This window comes from Phymastichus coffea, unplaced genomic scaffold, assembly GCF_024137745.1.
Source record: "Phymastichus coffea isolate CEN01 unplaced genomic scaffold, Cenicafe_Pcof_1.1 PCOF00066, whole genome shotgun sequence".
Classification (NCBI taxonomy): domain Eukaryota; kingdom Metazoa; phylum Arthropoda; class Insecta; order Hymenoptera; family Eulophidae; genus Phymastichus; species Phymastichus coffea.
In genome coordinates, this window is record NW_026706877.1 from 280,830 (window position 1) to 294,335 (window position 13,506).

Below are 13,506 nucleotides of genomic sequence, written 5' to 3' on the forward strand. Positions count from 1 at the left end.
TTTACACAGCAGAGTGCTGTTATTTATATGAAAACTACGCTCAGTCTTGTCTCACGGCTTGCGATTTCTGACGGTAGGGGCGCTGAAACTAACTTTTCGGATCCCAATACGTAATACATTTAGAAAAGCTTGTTGCTTATCTCAGTTCTCTTATTCTCAGCTCTCTTGTTCTTGAATCTTGAGCACGAGCATGGGTGATGGGCGAGCCGTAGATAGTTAAAATACCATTGCAACTTGTCATTGATAAGAGTAAACTTGACGTATTTGCGTTGATAATTATATCTCATACCTTATCTTTTTCAATTGCGTAGAAAAAAATTTATTACATTTAAATATTGTACAATTCTTGTGAATTACAATCAGAAAAGAATTCATAAACTTGATCAATTAAATGGTAAGTACCAATAAATCGAATGATTCAATGAAAATATAAGTGAAACTTTACCTTTTCTAGAAATGGAATTGGCAAGAAACGTTTGGAGAAGGTCTCTATTTGTATATCAGTCCAGTATTCAAGCATCACTTAGAACTAGGCAAGTTTTGAAACACGTGTTTTACTGAACCTTGCATTTGTGCAATAATTGAATTTTTTAATAAAATTTTGGAAAAATAAAAATTAGACAATATTTTGTGTGATTTTAAAAAGTGTTCAATATCGCAGTTCAACCAAATTAAATTTTCTTTCTTATTTCTACTTTACAGTTCAAGTGATGCATCAAATATAAATGAGACTCATACCGTCTCTAAATTAACAGATCTACAATCTAAGATCACAGATGAAAAAGTTCATAGTGCGTTAAGAGCAACCGAAGAACTGTCTTCTTACATTGGACTAGCCAGAGAATTTGCTAATGACAGTAAAGAAGAGCATCCCTATGTAGATAAATTAAAAAGAGTTCAAATGATATTGTTTGATCTTCACCATACTATTTTAAGAGCGACACCTGGAGAGAAAAAATTATTTGAACATCGACACACTAAAGACTTGGACGAATGGATTGAAAAATACTCAAAGCAATTACCACCTCCTGAAGATTATATTATACCAGTATGTAGTTACAAAATTTTAATAAATGAAAGCATATCATGAATAGCATTATAAATTTTTAAACCAATAAATTTTTTATTACATTTGTTGTTTTTCCTTTTTTAGGGTGGAGGTAAAGCTTGTGCATCTTTACATGTTGCAAGAACAATATGTAGAAGGGCTGAACACAGTCTCATGCCTCTTGTAACAAATGGTACTCTTGACCAACAAGCACAAACATATCTGAATCGACTGACAGATTTTCTTCTCACTATATCTCGAATTGCTGCCAAATGTGATAAACGCACAGAAAATATTTACATACCTCGGGCAGAAGTTTCAAAAGAAAAATAAAATATTTGAAGAATTAATTGACTTAGAATCAGTGCTGAAAAATGATCATTGTTGTTGTTTTTGTGAACAAAATATACGAATCAAGCTGCTTGATCAGAGCCTTTTTACAAACTACTTTAACTCATTATCAAATTGGATTGTACATTGTAGAAAAAAAAAAGACTCTTAATCCATCATGTTAGGTATAAATATTTACACAATATTTATTTATTAAATGACAACTTAGAAATAAACAAATGTTATGTTAATGTAAATAGCATTTATAAAAATATATTCAAGTTAAACATCAAGTTACAATATTAAATCTCCTGAACCCTGATATTGCTGTCCACATAAGATGTACAACATGATTATGACAATTAATTAATATTTAGAGAAAGAAACAAACTGTTAAAAAGATTCATTCTAATATTTCTTCTCCTTCGGTTATTTCTTTCAAATTTAACAACTCTAGTATTCCAGAACCTTTTGTCTCTGATCTTATCAATTCATCAATTTCACGATAATGTCCTGGATCTATCAAGCAAACTAGATTCAATGTTCCACTATCCCAATCTTCTGATTCAATTTTTGATAGTAGTTTGACTAATTTTTCTCTTATCTTTCTAACCTCTTTTCCTGAAATTGTTATTTTCAGTCTCATTTGTGCTCTTTCCAATGGTATGACTGTTTTCAATTGAGGAATCACATCTAAAGCCTGCTGTTTTGCATTTCGGTTAGGTTTGACTGAAAAATGTATATCTTTCATAGCTTTTTCTATTAATGATACTGAGTATGGACGTTTACTTTGAGGATTAACACATTTATCAGCTACAGTTGTTGCCACATCCTTGAACATAGAATCTAATGCTGACTGTCTCTCTTTGTCTGAAACCTGTAGTTCACCTTTAGATAAAATTTCTTTACAAATTTCAGTTTGATCATCAGTTCCAAAAGCTTTAATGAGATCTTCTTTTTTAGCTACTTGTCCCTTTGAAACATTTGTAAAGACGCTATGAGTTTGAAGTACTTCATCAATATCTTTTTCACTAAAAATGAAATCAAAATCTTATAGAACATGTAAAAAGAAATAAAAATATAAATAAAAATATATCCATTGATAGTATATGTGATTTTATTAATATATTTGATTTTATTAATATTGATATATTAATCTAATGACAGAATTATAAAAACTCACATATTACTTCGCCAAGAAATGACTTTATTTCTATAACAGGCAATTTCAAATCTTTTTCCACCTTTCTTTATCCGTACAACAGCAACATTGGTCAACCTTATTTGATTTGTTGGAGTAAAAATTTTTGACATCTTATTGTCAAGTATTAATACCAAATATTTATATAAACAAAAATGCTACAAACACTAAAAAAGTTAGTTATTTTTTAGTTGTAACTTAAGTTTTCTTGAATTATACACGCGAACGCCAATTAATTATTCTATACTAGTATTAACTTGATACAGTTGAAATATCTCAAGAAATATTTTTTCAAATAAGTACTATTGTAAATATAATTATAATTTAAGGAAATCAACATTCTATCGTGGAAATACTTGTAGTTGCAGATATCACTTCTGTTAATTTAAACAGAAGTTATTAATTTAAACATTTTACCATACTTTTTATTCAGTTGTTAATAATACTTATTGTACCACTGATCATATATATTCTATGACTATATAAACTGTAACCTAACTCTGTATTAAGAAAATTGTCGTCTGCTATACTTGAAATCGTTTTCATGAATTGATGATTTATAGGTTGATAGTTAATCCTCAATGATAATTTATTATGTTGGTATGTTTCAATTTCTTTGTAATAAAGAAAAGATATGTGATAAAAATGATATTAAATTATTATTAAAAAATCTGTAATGTTGTGAAATGATTACTTGCAACTTTAAAAAATTCAAACAGTTATAGTACATATGAAGTCTATAAAATATTAAAAAACCATCAAACATATAAAAAAATATGTGACAAAGGAGTAATACTTTCAGATATAATTTTATTTACAAAAATAGTAACAACAATTTTCAAAAATAGTTTTTGAAGTATATTTTACAATATATAAATAATCCACATAAAATTCATAATTAAATTGAATTCTAAAAAATCCTGTTTCATTTCCATCCACCTCTCCACGATTTAATGGGTAACATATTTATTTTTACTGTCCATCCTAAAATGAAAAATATGTTACAAATAATTTTTTGCATAATTGTGAGGGTCTCTAATTTTCAAGAACATTAATTGTGTCTTACCACTTTCTTCTAATAATTTGATAAATATATGGCACTCTTCAAAAACAACTTGATCTACTGCTAAAACATATTCAGCAGATACATAAGAATCATTTTGGCTAAGAATCCTTGAGAATCTTTTAGGAAACATAAATATTCTCATAATTGGATATGATGGCCCACTCCACTTTTTATTGTTTAAAACGTCCTGTAACATGTACCACTAGTTTAATTTAATCCTATATCATCAGAAGTATTATAATTTTCTTCGAACATATTGAAATAAACTGTGTACATACTGAGCATATCCCTGTCATTTGACATGTAATTATTGCATATATACAAGAGTGGAAATAAGCTTTGAGGATATCAGTATCAGATGCATCTTTTGAAAGAATTATGTAAATTTTCCTATTTTTAACATCCATCACAGGTAGGTATTTTCTTCGTAAAAACATTGTAAGAAGGAGTCTGGTGTCTTTTGCTTGTATTAGATGCATTTTTAATACATGTTCAAATGATGCACCACATTCAATATCAAAACCAAAAATCTTTTTTGCTGAAACAATTAAATATCAAATTCTAGAAATAAAGTCTATAATGTATGCTTAATAAATTTTATATTAATAACATTTTTTTGGTGCAGCGAACCTGGTTTTTCTAGGAAAATAAGTACACATTCTCTATCATTAATATCAGTAACAGTTGAAATTTTATGATACAAAATGTAGTCTTCAATAACTGCATATAAGCGATCTTCATTCAATGTCTCAATTTTAAGAGAAGTGACAGCAAAATAATTGAAAAGTATATGAGCTATGACTAGTAATAAACATAGATATATAAAAATCCTGTAAGAACAATTTTAGTATTAATAACAGCTAATATTCTATACTTATGAATTTCAAGTTTACCTTTCATGGACAAGTAAAAGTATTAAAATTCCAACAGCAGAACCAGCTAAATTCACAAGAGTTCCTTGACTATGTTCTTTAGCTGAGACATCAGCCATATTATCGTTTATGGCCTATAAGGAATAAAATTTTTGTAATAAATTTTGAATACAATGGTTAATAAAGGTTTATAAGAAATTAATTTGTTCTTACATGATGCTGCATTATAGCTGTTCGTGTAGATCCTCCAGCAATACCAACGATTGCTTTCATACCTGTGGTTAAACACAAAGTATAAGAAGATAACGTAGATATGTATGGTACCATTACTTCTATGGTCATGGCAACATCATTTAAAATGTCAGCAAAAAGTCTCCATTTCTTGCATTGACTGCCAAGATTATTTCTGTAATATTATATTGCATATGTATATCTGGTATTAGAATAGTAATTAAAATAATAATAAGATATTTACCCTTGCCACCAAGCAAATAATATCCTTCCAATCATTCCAGTGCCATCTTTTAAAATCCATGTAATTGCTGCTGCTAGTGGAGTTGCTGTTGATTCTCCAACTCCAACCCCTCTCATAATTGAATGAGTAGTTAGAGTACCATTGATAGTGCTGGCAAAAGCCTTGACATAGTTTGTACATTGTCAAATCACAGTGCTTTGCTATATTTATGAAAAAATGGAAGAAAATAAATTGCATACCTGCAGTGTATCCCAAATTTGATATGGCACATAATCTTTATGAACACTTTCAGGAAAGCCTTGAGGTAAAAAAACTTCTTTGAAAAATGCATAAGTCGATGATTCCGCGAATCGAGTGCCCCTTACTGGCTTAAACTTCGTTATGAGTGGTTGATCTATAATCGTAAGGATATGAACAGGTTATGTAAAAAACTTTATATATTTTTAGAAATAATAAAAGAAATAATGTCACCTGTCGATTTACGAAATACAATTTTACTTCTCGTGAATCCATCAGTTTCTTTAAACTCAATGTCTGAATTAAACATTTTTGACGATTATTTTGACGTATATTTTGATTCTTCAAGGCCAAATTCACACGACCCGACACATGTTTGGAAACAACAAAGCTAACCACTGTGCATTGCTTATTTCAAACAGCTGATTATTGTTCCATTTAAATTTCCCGCAAAAGCGATCGTCTAGCAAGTGGCGCTATCCACGTGAAACGTTGAAAAATTAGAATGAATTATTTTTATTTATAAAAATTCTATTACCTATAATCAATTATTAGTTATCAAACATAAATTTTACTCATACATTCAAGTATATAATACATTATTTTTTGCTCACAGTAGACATACGGTCCATTTATGTTGGTTTTAAATGGTTTATCATGTTAGTTAAATCTGTTTATTTCAAACGAGATTCACTTATTTTCAACTTAAATACACTTTAATAATAAAAGAAATTGGATGAGATGTTTTCTTTGTGAAATATTCTCTTGTAATTATCTCAATTCATAAGCTATCAAAAGTTAATTGGACTAACGGAAGTCTTACAATTATTTATCTTCAATCAACATAATTAATAATAATGGATATGATAAGTATGAACACAATTTATTCAAGTTATATTTACTTTGTCGTACAAAAATTCATCGTTGATTGATTTGTCGACTAAGTAATGATAACTAAAAGAATTAAAAATAATTAATAATTAACAGTCAGGAATTGCTTAAGTTGCCTTATAAGTATTTTCGTTAAATTAACGTATGAATCGTGTCGTTTCGTATGAAATGTGTGAAAAGAATGAGATCCTGTATTAAGCTAACTGTGTTTTGATAACTGAATGTCTTGAAATATTTATAAAAATCGATTTGACGAAAAAAATAGCCTCCTAATAGCTTGTTATTAATAAAAGAGGAATTCAAATTCTTTCCACACGAGTAAACTCCATATTAGAAGGTAACCAAAAACTAGAACTGTTTCATAGGAGTTGTTAATTTTGATTAAAAAAATTAATTAATTAATTAATTAATAAAAAAAAAACAAAGACAATTTCTCTAGTGTTTGTAATCATAATTTGGTCATAACACGTATCTCATATGCCATTATTTCGCTACCTATTCATTATGTACTCTTGCTAACTTTCTTGCTAAATAGGTCAGACACTTTTCCAATAATTTGATTTAGCTCTTTGGTACATTCACCCAATCTATTTTTAATTGATATATATTGCGGCTGAATAGAATCATTAGAAGTCGTATTATTGCTAATGTTTTGAGATTCAGATTGATTTTCATCGTTCTTGAACGTAGTGGATTGCTTCTTTCTCGAGAAAATTCTTTTACTAAAATTTGGTTTTTTCATTTGAGGTGCTCGCTTGGGCAGCGTACTTGATTGATTTTTGTCGGCGGTAATCTTGCTCTTGAACACGGCCTTAGGTAAGCTAATTACTTTGGAAAGCTTTTTACTTTCTTCAATTGTATCACCTGTTGAAACTCTGTCTTTTTTGCTGAATTTCAACGACTTGTTCGTTTCATTGGCGTGATTCGGCTCCTCGGGTTTCTTTGTATTTTCGGCATAGCGAACTTTCGAAGTGTGAGTATCAGCGAGCTTTTCCTTAATAGCCCCTTTTGTTACAGGGGTGTTCTTTGTTGTGGCTTCGTGAGCGTCGTTGGTTTGGTATTTGCCTAGGAATAAATAAACGATCGCAATATGATCGAACAGGATACGTGTGTCGATTGTATCTTGGGAGCGAAGGAATAGACGGAGATATAAATTGAAGGGCATTAGAGATAGAAGAAGATGAAGAGGATCATGTGGGCAGAGATGGGTAATAAAAATAAGGGTGCTTGCCTGCAGGTCTGGTGAACGTGGAGGCTCCTGTAGCATGGTCGAGATCTATTTCGTTGGTTGACACTTTGTCCGTAAGCTCGTTGCGCTTCGATCGTCGCTGCGGCGTCGTGACAGGCAACTCGACTCCGGGAGAAGCTCGATTTCGAGTCCGTAGTATCGTGCCACCAGCTTGCTGTTGTTGCTGCTTACTACCGATCGATATCCGGCCAAGCTCAGTCTCGTTCCGCGCAGCTTCCAATCCAGAACCGCTGCCTCGTTTGTCAGTGCAAGTTTAGACAAGGATCTCGGAGATCCCTCGGAGAGCCAAAAAATATGGAATCATGGAATTGATTTGATGGCCACCTGTGTGTCCGACGATGTTTCACCGGGTGCCCTCCAATTTCCGACTTTTTTACTGCGTAGCATTTCATTCGCAGCTGATATTTGACCACTTGGCAATCTTTCGCGTCATACTGGATACCTCTCGAAATACGTTTGCGCAGAACTTTACGAAGTCTAAAAGGCAATCGTCATGATGGTTGAATTTGAACGGCGATGCAATCAAATCTATGCTGAACAATGTTGTATAATGAATATGAAAAGGCCAAGAATTTAGCCGAGGTGCCCCTTGAAAGTGAAAGAAAAATGCAAGCAGCCACAGTAAGCGCAGTATGCATACATTCGTATAAATTTACTCGGGAGGTGCAGCAAAGTCCGAAGCGTTAGGGTAAAGAGTGTGTTGCCGGTCGTCGGCTTGGCGGTTGACTTCCTGCGGCTGCGGTCTATTTTTACGCTGGCCATTAAATAACGCATGCTTCCGCTGTTGCTGCTGCGGCGTGGTCCTCTTGCTCGTGGAAGTCGACGCGTTTCTCGTCGTTGCCAGACAGGACAAAGACTCGGAGCAATCAGCTAGTGGCTCGTGCGAAGAACTCGTCGATTCGCGCCTGCCCTTTGCCACTTGTTTCCCATCAGCTCTGCTTTTGTCGTGCGCGAGCCTTGCGTACCTGAATTCCATCGAGCTGTCATTTGTATTGTTCGCAGCTTTTTACGCTGTAGAATTACTTTGAATACAAAGATTCTTTCGCCCATATTGACAAAAACAGAAATAATTTTTCACATGGCAGCTCGTCATAGCAATTAGACCACATCAATTTCGAAGGCCACATCAAATTTCATTTTGTAATCGTAAATCTTATAAGAAACTTCTGCGATAGCCGCAGCAATATATTGCGATTGGTGTTTAGCTATGACTGTGGAGAATTGGCAGGGCGCGATAGTGTCAGGTATTTATGAGTCCAAAAAAGGAGTACAGTAAGTATGCTTTTTTGTTAACATCTGTTTGGTTTGGAGCTGGACTTGAAGAAAAGTCGTAACTGCCGTAAGAGATCTTTAGCGACGAGGGCAGTTATCGTTTTAACAGAAGTTATTGGCAGCCTCTATATGATACACATACATGCTTTCCCCTTTGTAATACTTCCTCGATTTTTCTGCCGTTACGCACACACGCACATACGTTGACGCACACACACCAACCGTATCCCCAATGCCACAGCTAAGGCCAAGGTTCTCGCGGTGATACGAGTAAATAGGTAACGATTGTTCGGTTCGGAGTACATTACAATTAAATGGATACTCTTCCCTTTGTATTTGATTAGTAACCTGAATATCCTAAACTTTCAAATACTTTTTAAATTCTTCTATATTCACGTAATTTTTAAAAGAAATATCAAAAACTGTAACATTCACATACGAGGGTGGTCCGATAAGTACTTAACCTCACCGCCCGACGGCACCACTCTTGCAAAAGAAATATTCTATCGCGTAGTACAATCTTCTCGATGGTTACTGTCAAGATTTCAGCCGGATCGGAGTTGTAGTTTATTTTTGAGAGCGTGTGAAAGCAAGTGTGTCCGTTGATTTTTGAAAAATGGAAAAAGAGCAGTATCGGTCGGTGATTCGATTCTTGTTTTTGGAAGGGAAATCGCGCAGCGAAATCAAAAAGCGCTTGGATGCTGTGTACGGTGACTCTTCTCCTTCGATGGCGACGGTCAAAAATTGGTTTAACGAGTTTCAACGTGGTCGCACGTCGATTTTTGAAGAGCCACGTCCAGGTGCTCCGAAAACGGCTACCACGGAGGATAACGTGAAAAAAATTCACGATCTCGTATTGGCAGATCAACGATTGAAGGTGCGCGAGATGGCTAAGATCGTAGGCATCTGAAAAGACCTCGTGGGTCATGTCCTGCATGAAATTTTGGGCATGAGAAAGCTGTCGGCGCGATGGGTGCCGCGTTTGCTCACTTCGGACAACAAGCGCAACCGTGAAACAACTTCAGAGCAATGTCTGACGCTGTTTAAGCGCAATCCGAAGGAGTTTCTGCGTCGTTTCGTGACAGTCTGGTATACACCAGAAACCAAGGAACAGTCGAAACAGTGGACTTTACCCGGCGAAAGTGCTCCGAAGAAGGCGAAGACTGCCCCATCGGCCGGAAAGGTGATGGCCACCGTTTTCTGGGATACACAAGGTGTGATCTACATCGACTACCTGGAGAGGGGCAAAACGGTCACAGGACTGTACTATGCCGAATTATTGGGCCGATTCGACGTCGAATTACAGAAAAAATGATCCCATTTGGCGAAGAAAAAAGTGCTCTTCCACCATGACAACGCACCGGCTCACACCTCCGCCGTCGCCATGGCCAAATTGGTCGAATTAGGCTACGAACTGCTGCCCCATCCACCGTATTCTCCAGATTTAGCCCCGTGCGACTTCTTTTTGTTTCCAAACTTGAAAAAGTCACTCGCCCGGCAGAAATTTGAGTCGAATGAGGAGGTAATCGTTGCCACGGAAGCCTACTTTTCAGACCTCAAGGAAACGTATTTTTCAGACGGGTTAAAGAAGTTGGAGCATCGCTGGGCCAAGTGTATCGAACTAAAAGGAGACTATGTTGAAAAATAAAACGCCACTTTTCCAAAATTTTTGTTTTTCTTTTGTAGGCTAAGTACTTATCGGACCACCCTCGTATGTAGCTTAACTTTTTAATGGTACATTAGTAGTAGTGCATATCAGCGTCATCTATATAAAATAATAATGTTGAATAACGATCAATTTCATAAATTACCCCTAATTTGTTAAAATTTATCACTTATTTCAACAAGTTCCAATTCAACAAAATTTATTAGACATGTGTACTATCATTATTATTATCATAATTTTTCTATTTTTATAAAAAATATCTTTGATTAAATTATTCTTATAATTTGCTCGCACGAAATTTGACTTGCAACTTTAAAGCCATAAAGTGAGACAGCGAGAGCGAGAGTGGGGGGGGGGGGGCGAGAGAGAGAAGTGAGAGAGAGAGAGAGAGAGTTTATGGTCATTCTACGTTCATAGCTCATAACAGCTGGAAACAAATATTTATTGCATTCCTCTAGCCTTTGAAAGTGAATTATTACCAAAAATGTACTTATAAAAATTATATTGACAGCTAAATAAATTGCATTTAATGAAATCAAAATGTCCATGAATTATGTTAAATTCTGCCGCTTAATTGTTACATTACATCAACCAATTCTTAGTCTATCCAATTTAAAAATGTCCAACGTCACTGGCCAATGACAATTAAACGAATGATCCAAGGCGTTTCTTTTTTGAGGTAGAGAAAGTGAAATATTTAGGCTAGCATGCACGGAGAAACGTAATCTTAAGACTTGTTCACGTTTTAAAATAGATAACTACAAAGATGAAAAAGTTTTGCCGCGAAAAATAATAAAATGAGATACAACGAGAATGTACAGGCATTTGCATTGAATTAAAAGTGAATAGAATGTGATTAGAAAAGAAGAGGACAGCTAATGGATAAGAGTTGATAATTCGTTGATCTCACGTGTGGTTAGCCGGCAGGCTATGAGAACAGCGCGTCGCCGTCTCCATTCGCTTCAAGGCATCGATGTCCTTTTGCAGTCGCGCAACCTTGGCGCTCAGTGTTGCTATCACGGCTTCCACTTGTTCCACGGTAAACTCCTCTTTCCGTTCCGAATTGAGTTCCATAACGTTGCGATTCCTCGTGACGGGTACCACGGCTTGCATCATTCGTGTCCGCCAAAAGCTCTTTTTTTCATGCGACAAGTGACTACATTCCGTGAGCACTTTTGTAACGAGTTGTGCTGACGCCACCTACAAGGTGACAAATCCATTGAAAATTGACGAAATGTCAAAGCAAGGTTAGAAACATAAAAGTCGACGGCTTTATTGTTTAGCAACTGTTTGCGCGCGTAGCGACGGTACAGCAAAAGCGAGATAGCACGAGCACGCCAAGTGTGCATCGGATGAAAGCGAAAGGTCTGTGTCTGCGAGAGAATCGGCTGCTGTTTTTGGTTCGACACGCCGTAGTTGGTTCGAGAAAGCACTCGACAGTAGTAGTAGTAGTAGTAGTTGTGGTGGTGGTAGTACGAGCGGAATAGAACACGTTTTACCGTGGCACGCGCCTGGTCTGGTCGTTCCCTTATCATTAGGAGCATCCGGAGAGGAGGCTGCGCAACGGCAGAAAAGTGGGAGGCAATGGCCGTCGATTGATCGGCGCCCGCAGACTCTGCTGCTCGCGCGCACTTTTCGACGAGCATCTTCGCGGCAAGCATCGAGGTGACGTAGAGCCTGGACGCTCGAGTTTTCCAAGGGCAATTCTACGTTGACGATCGGAGGTGGTACTCGCTCATCGAGCAAGATCGCGAGCGAATCTCCGACGCTACGTAGGACGATCGAGGACCACCTTTGCGTACGCGTAGCCTGTTCATTGACACGAGATCTCCGAGATTCAAAGGGTCGGAGGGGGAGGGGCAAGCTTTTTCTTGTTCCGTCCAACATTGGAATGTTATTTTGTAAGGTCGTCGCCGTCGACCGCTGAGCGAAGCTAGTGTTCGCGTCGCGAGAGCCTAACAGGACAGATTTTCTAGCCGGCTTTCACACCAATCGAACTTAGGTTGGAAGATCATTCGACGCTCGCATGCATAATAGTTCGTACGTGCCCATTGATTGTGAAACAAGGAAAATACCACGTGATCGTTGAGCAGCGGCAGTCGTGTGTCGATTTTATCAGTTCCATCGCAAGGCAGGCCAAAGAAAAGAGGAGAAGGCTGAATAGCCCACAGAAATCTAATGCTACGTAGACTAAATACGTGCGCGGCTGACCTGCTCGCGTCAGAATCGGAAAGCTAGCTGCAATGCATTTCGTTGGCAGCAAAGAAAGCAACGCGACGTCGAGAGCAGCTGTCCAAAGTGCTGCCGATGGTGAGAGAAAATGATGCGTCGTAGCGAGCAGGGAGGCGGGAATCCAATTCGATCTGTCGTTGGTAGATTTTACGCTCACGTTGATAGCCCCGAGCCCGTGATCGAACCAACAGGTACCAACAGATTGAGAAAGCGTTCGTCGGCAATAAGTGCGTGGTGCGCGCGAAGCCAAACCGGCGCCGCCTGTGAGCGCCCGACTCGAGGCTGAACGGCGGCCGGACGAGGAATCGTCGACAGAGGCAGGCTTCCGCCTGCTCACCGCTGACTTTGTAGTCCGGCTCCGACTGGCGCGACGATCCTCGTTGGCCCTTCTCCGCGACGCGCACGGGCCTGACGTCTCGTTCACCGAGTGACGCCGTCGCCAGTCGTCGGCATGGCAGCCTGTTTCGAGGCGGCGGTAGCAAGTCGCGGGGCTCGTTTGGCGCGGTCGGTGGGGCGTCACTTCCGGCGGGGAGCCGACTCTAGGCAGATAGCAGCTCACCTGCCCGTGCAACTTGTACGTGTGCGCACGACTGAGACGGCGAGAGGGGAAGAGTCGTCCTGTTCCTTTGCTCGCCACTCAGGCCGCGTACGTGCAGTGTAGTTATGCAGCGCCAGCAGCTCGTACACGCACGTGCCTACCACTGGCGCAGTCCGCCTTGCGCACTCGCTCAGAGCTGCTGCCGCCGCAGCCCCTCGCGTCGCGCGCACTTTTTTGCGCGCAACTGGTAGTGTGCACTATAACGAAACCTCGGCTCTTACGTTCCCAGCCTCCGCGGATTTTCCCAGTTCTCTGGCAGCTCTTTGCATTCGGATCGTTGCTCTGGCGAAGACTCGATGCCAGCGGTGTGGCCCCAGTTGCGCCAGTTGCGCCAGTTGCGCCAGCGAGCCGCGCGTTAACTCGGCCCTG

The 13,506-nt window shown here is 37.9% G+C and overlaps 3 protein-coding genes across 4 annotated transcripts; 1 reads left to right on the plus strand and 2 right to left on the minus strand.

Moving 5' to 3' along the window:
- The first annotated feature begins 102 nt into the window (after window positions 1-102).
- LOC131667460 (corrinoid adenosyltransferase MMAB-like) lies at window positions 103-1,395 on the plus strand. Its single transcript, XM_058940887.1, has 4 exons — window positions 103-394; window positions 455-533; window positions 703-1,048; window positions 1,154-1,395. The coding sequence occupies exons 2-4, from the start codon at window positions 457-459 to the stop codon at window positions 1,379-1,381; spliced, it is 651 nt and encodes a 216-aa protein (XP_058796870.1). The 5' UTR covers window positions 103-394; window positions 455-456; the 3' UTR covers window positions 1,382-1,395.
- Window positions 1,396-1,773: 378 nt separating this feature from the next.
- On the minus strand, window positions 1,774-3,049 carry LOC131667459 (ribosome maturation protein SBDS). Its single transcript, XM_058940886.1, has 2 exons — window positions 2,562-3,049; window positions 1,774-2,409 (listed from the first exon to the last, which is right to left on the minus strand). The coding sequence occupies exons 1-2, from the start codon at window positions 2,690-2,692 to the stop codon at window positions 1,782-1,784; spliced, it is 759 nt and encodes a 252-aa protein (XP_058796869.1). The 5' UTR covers window positions 2,693-3,049; the 3' UTR covers window positions 1,774-1,781.
- A 333-nt stretch (window positions 3,050-3,382) lies between these two features.
- LOC131667490 (RUS family member 1) lies at window positions 3,383-5,604 on the minus strand. 2 transcript variants are annotated; one of them, XM_058940933.1, is made up of 9 exons: window positions 5,464-5,604; window positions 5,232-5,366; window positions 4,993-5,153; window positions 4,731-4,923; window positions 4,539-4,651; window positions 4,276-4,475; window positions 3,924-4,183; window positions 3,646-3,832; window positions 3,383-3,563 (listed from the first exon to the last, which is right to left on the minus strand). In XM_058940933.1, the coding sequence occupies exons 1-9, from the start codon at window positions 5,503-5,505 to the stop codon at window positions 3,505-3,507; spliced, it is 1,350 nt and encodes a 449-aa protein (XP_058796916.1). In that variant the 5' UTR covers window positions 5,506-5,604; the 3' UTR covers window positions 3,383-3,504. The 2 variants fall into 2 exon arrangements, with proteins under 2 accessions (XP_058796916.1, XP_058796915.1); XM_058940932.1 differs by having other exon boundaries at window positions 5,232-5,386.
- Between the last annotated feature and the right edge of the window lie 7,902 nt (window positions 5,605-13,506).

What these genes read in the sequence shown, in the direction of transcription:
- LOC131667490 (XM_058940932.1), bottom strand. Translation starts at nt 5,539, where the DNA reads ATGTTTAATTCAGACATTGAGTTTAAAGAAACTGATGGATTCACGAGA. An exon ending in CAGCTATAATGCAGCATCAT is followed by an intron (nt 4,652 to 4,730) that starts GTAAGAACAAAT and finishes TATTCCTTATAG; the next exon opens with GCCATAAACGATAATATGGC. An exon ending in CTTTTACTTGTCCATGAAAG is followed by an intron (nt 4,476 to 4,538) that starts GTAAACTTGAAA and finishes TTGTTCTTACAG; the next exon opens with GATTTTTATATATCTATGTT.
- LOC131667459 (XM_058940886.1), bottom strand. Translation starts at nt 2,692, where the DNA reads ATGTCAAAAATTTTTACTCCAACAAATCAAATAAGGTTGACCAATGTT. An exon ending in ATTTCTTGGCGAAGTAATAT is followed by an intron (nt 2,410 to 2,561) that starts GTGAGTTTTTAT and finishes TTTCATTTTTAG; the next exon opens with TGAAAAAGATATTGATGAAG.
- LOC131667460 (XM_058940887.1), top strand. Translation starts at nt 457, where the DNA reads ATGGAATTGGCAAGAAACGTTTGGAGAAGGTCTCTATTTGTATATCAG. An exon ending in CAAGCATCACTTAGAACTAG is followed by an intron (nt 534 to 702) that starts GCAAGTTTTGAA and finishes TCTACTTTACAG; the next exon opens with TTCAAGTGATGCATCAAATA. An exon ending in CTGAAGATTATATTATACCA is followed by an intron (nt 1,049 to 1,153) that starts GTATGTAGTTAC and finishes TTCCTTTTTTAG; the next exon opens with GGTGGAGGTAAAGCTTGTGC.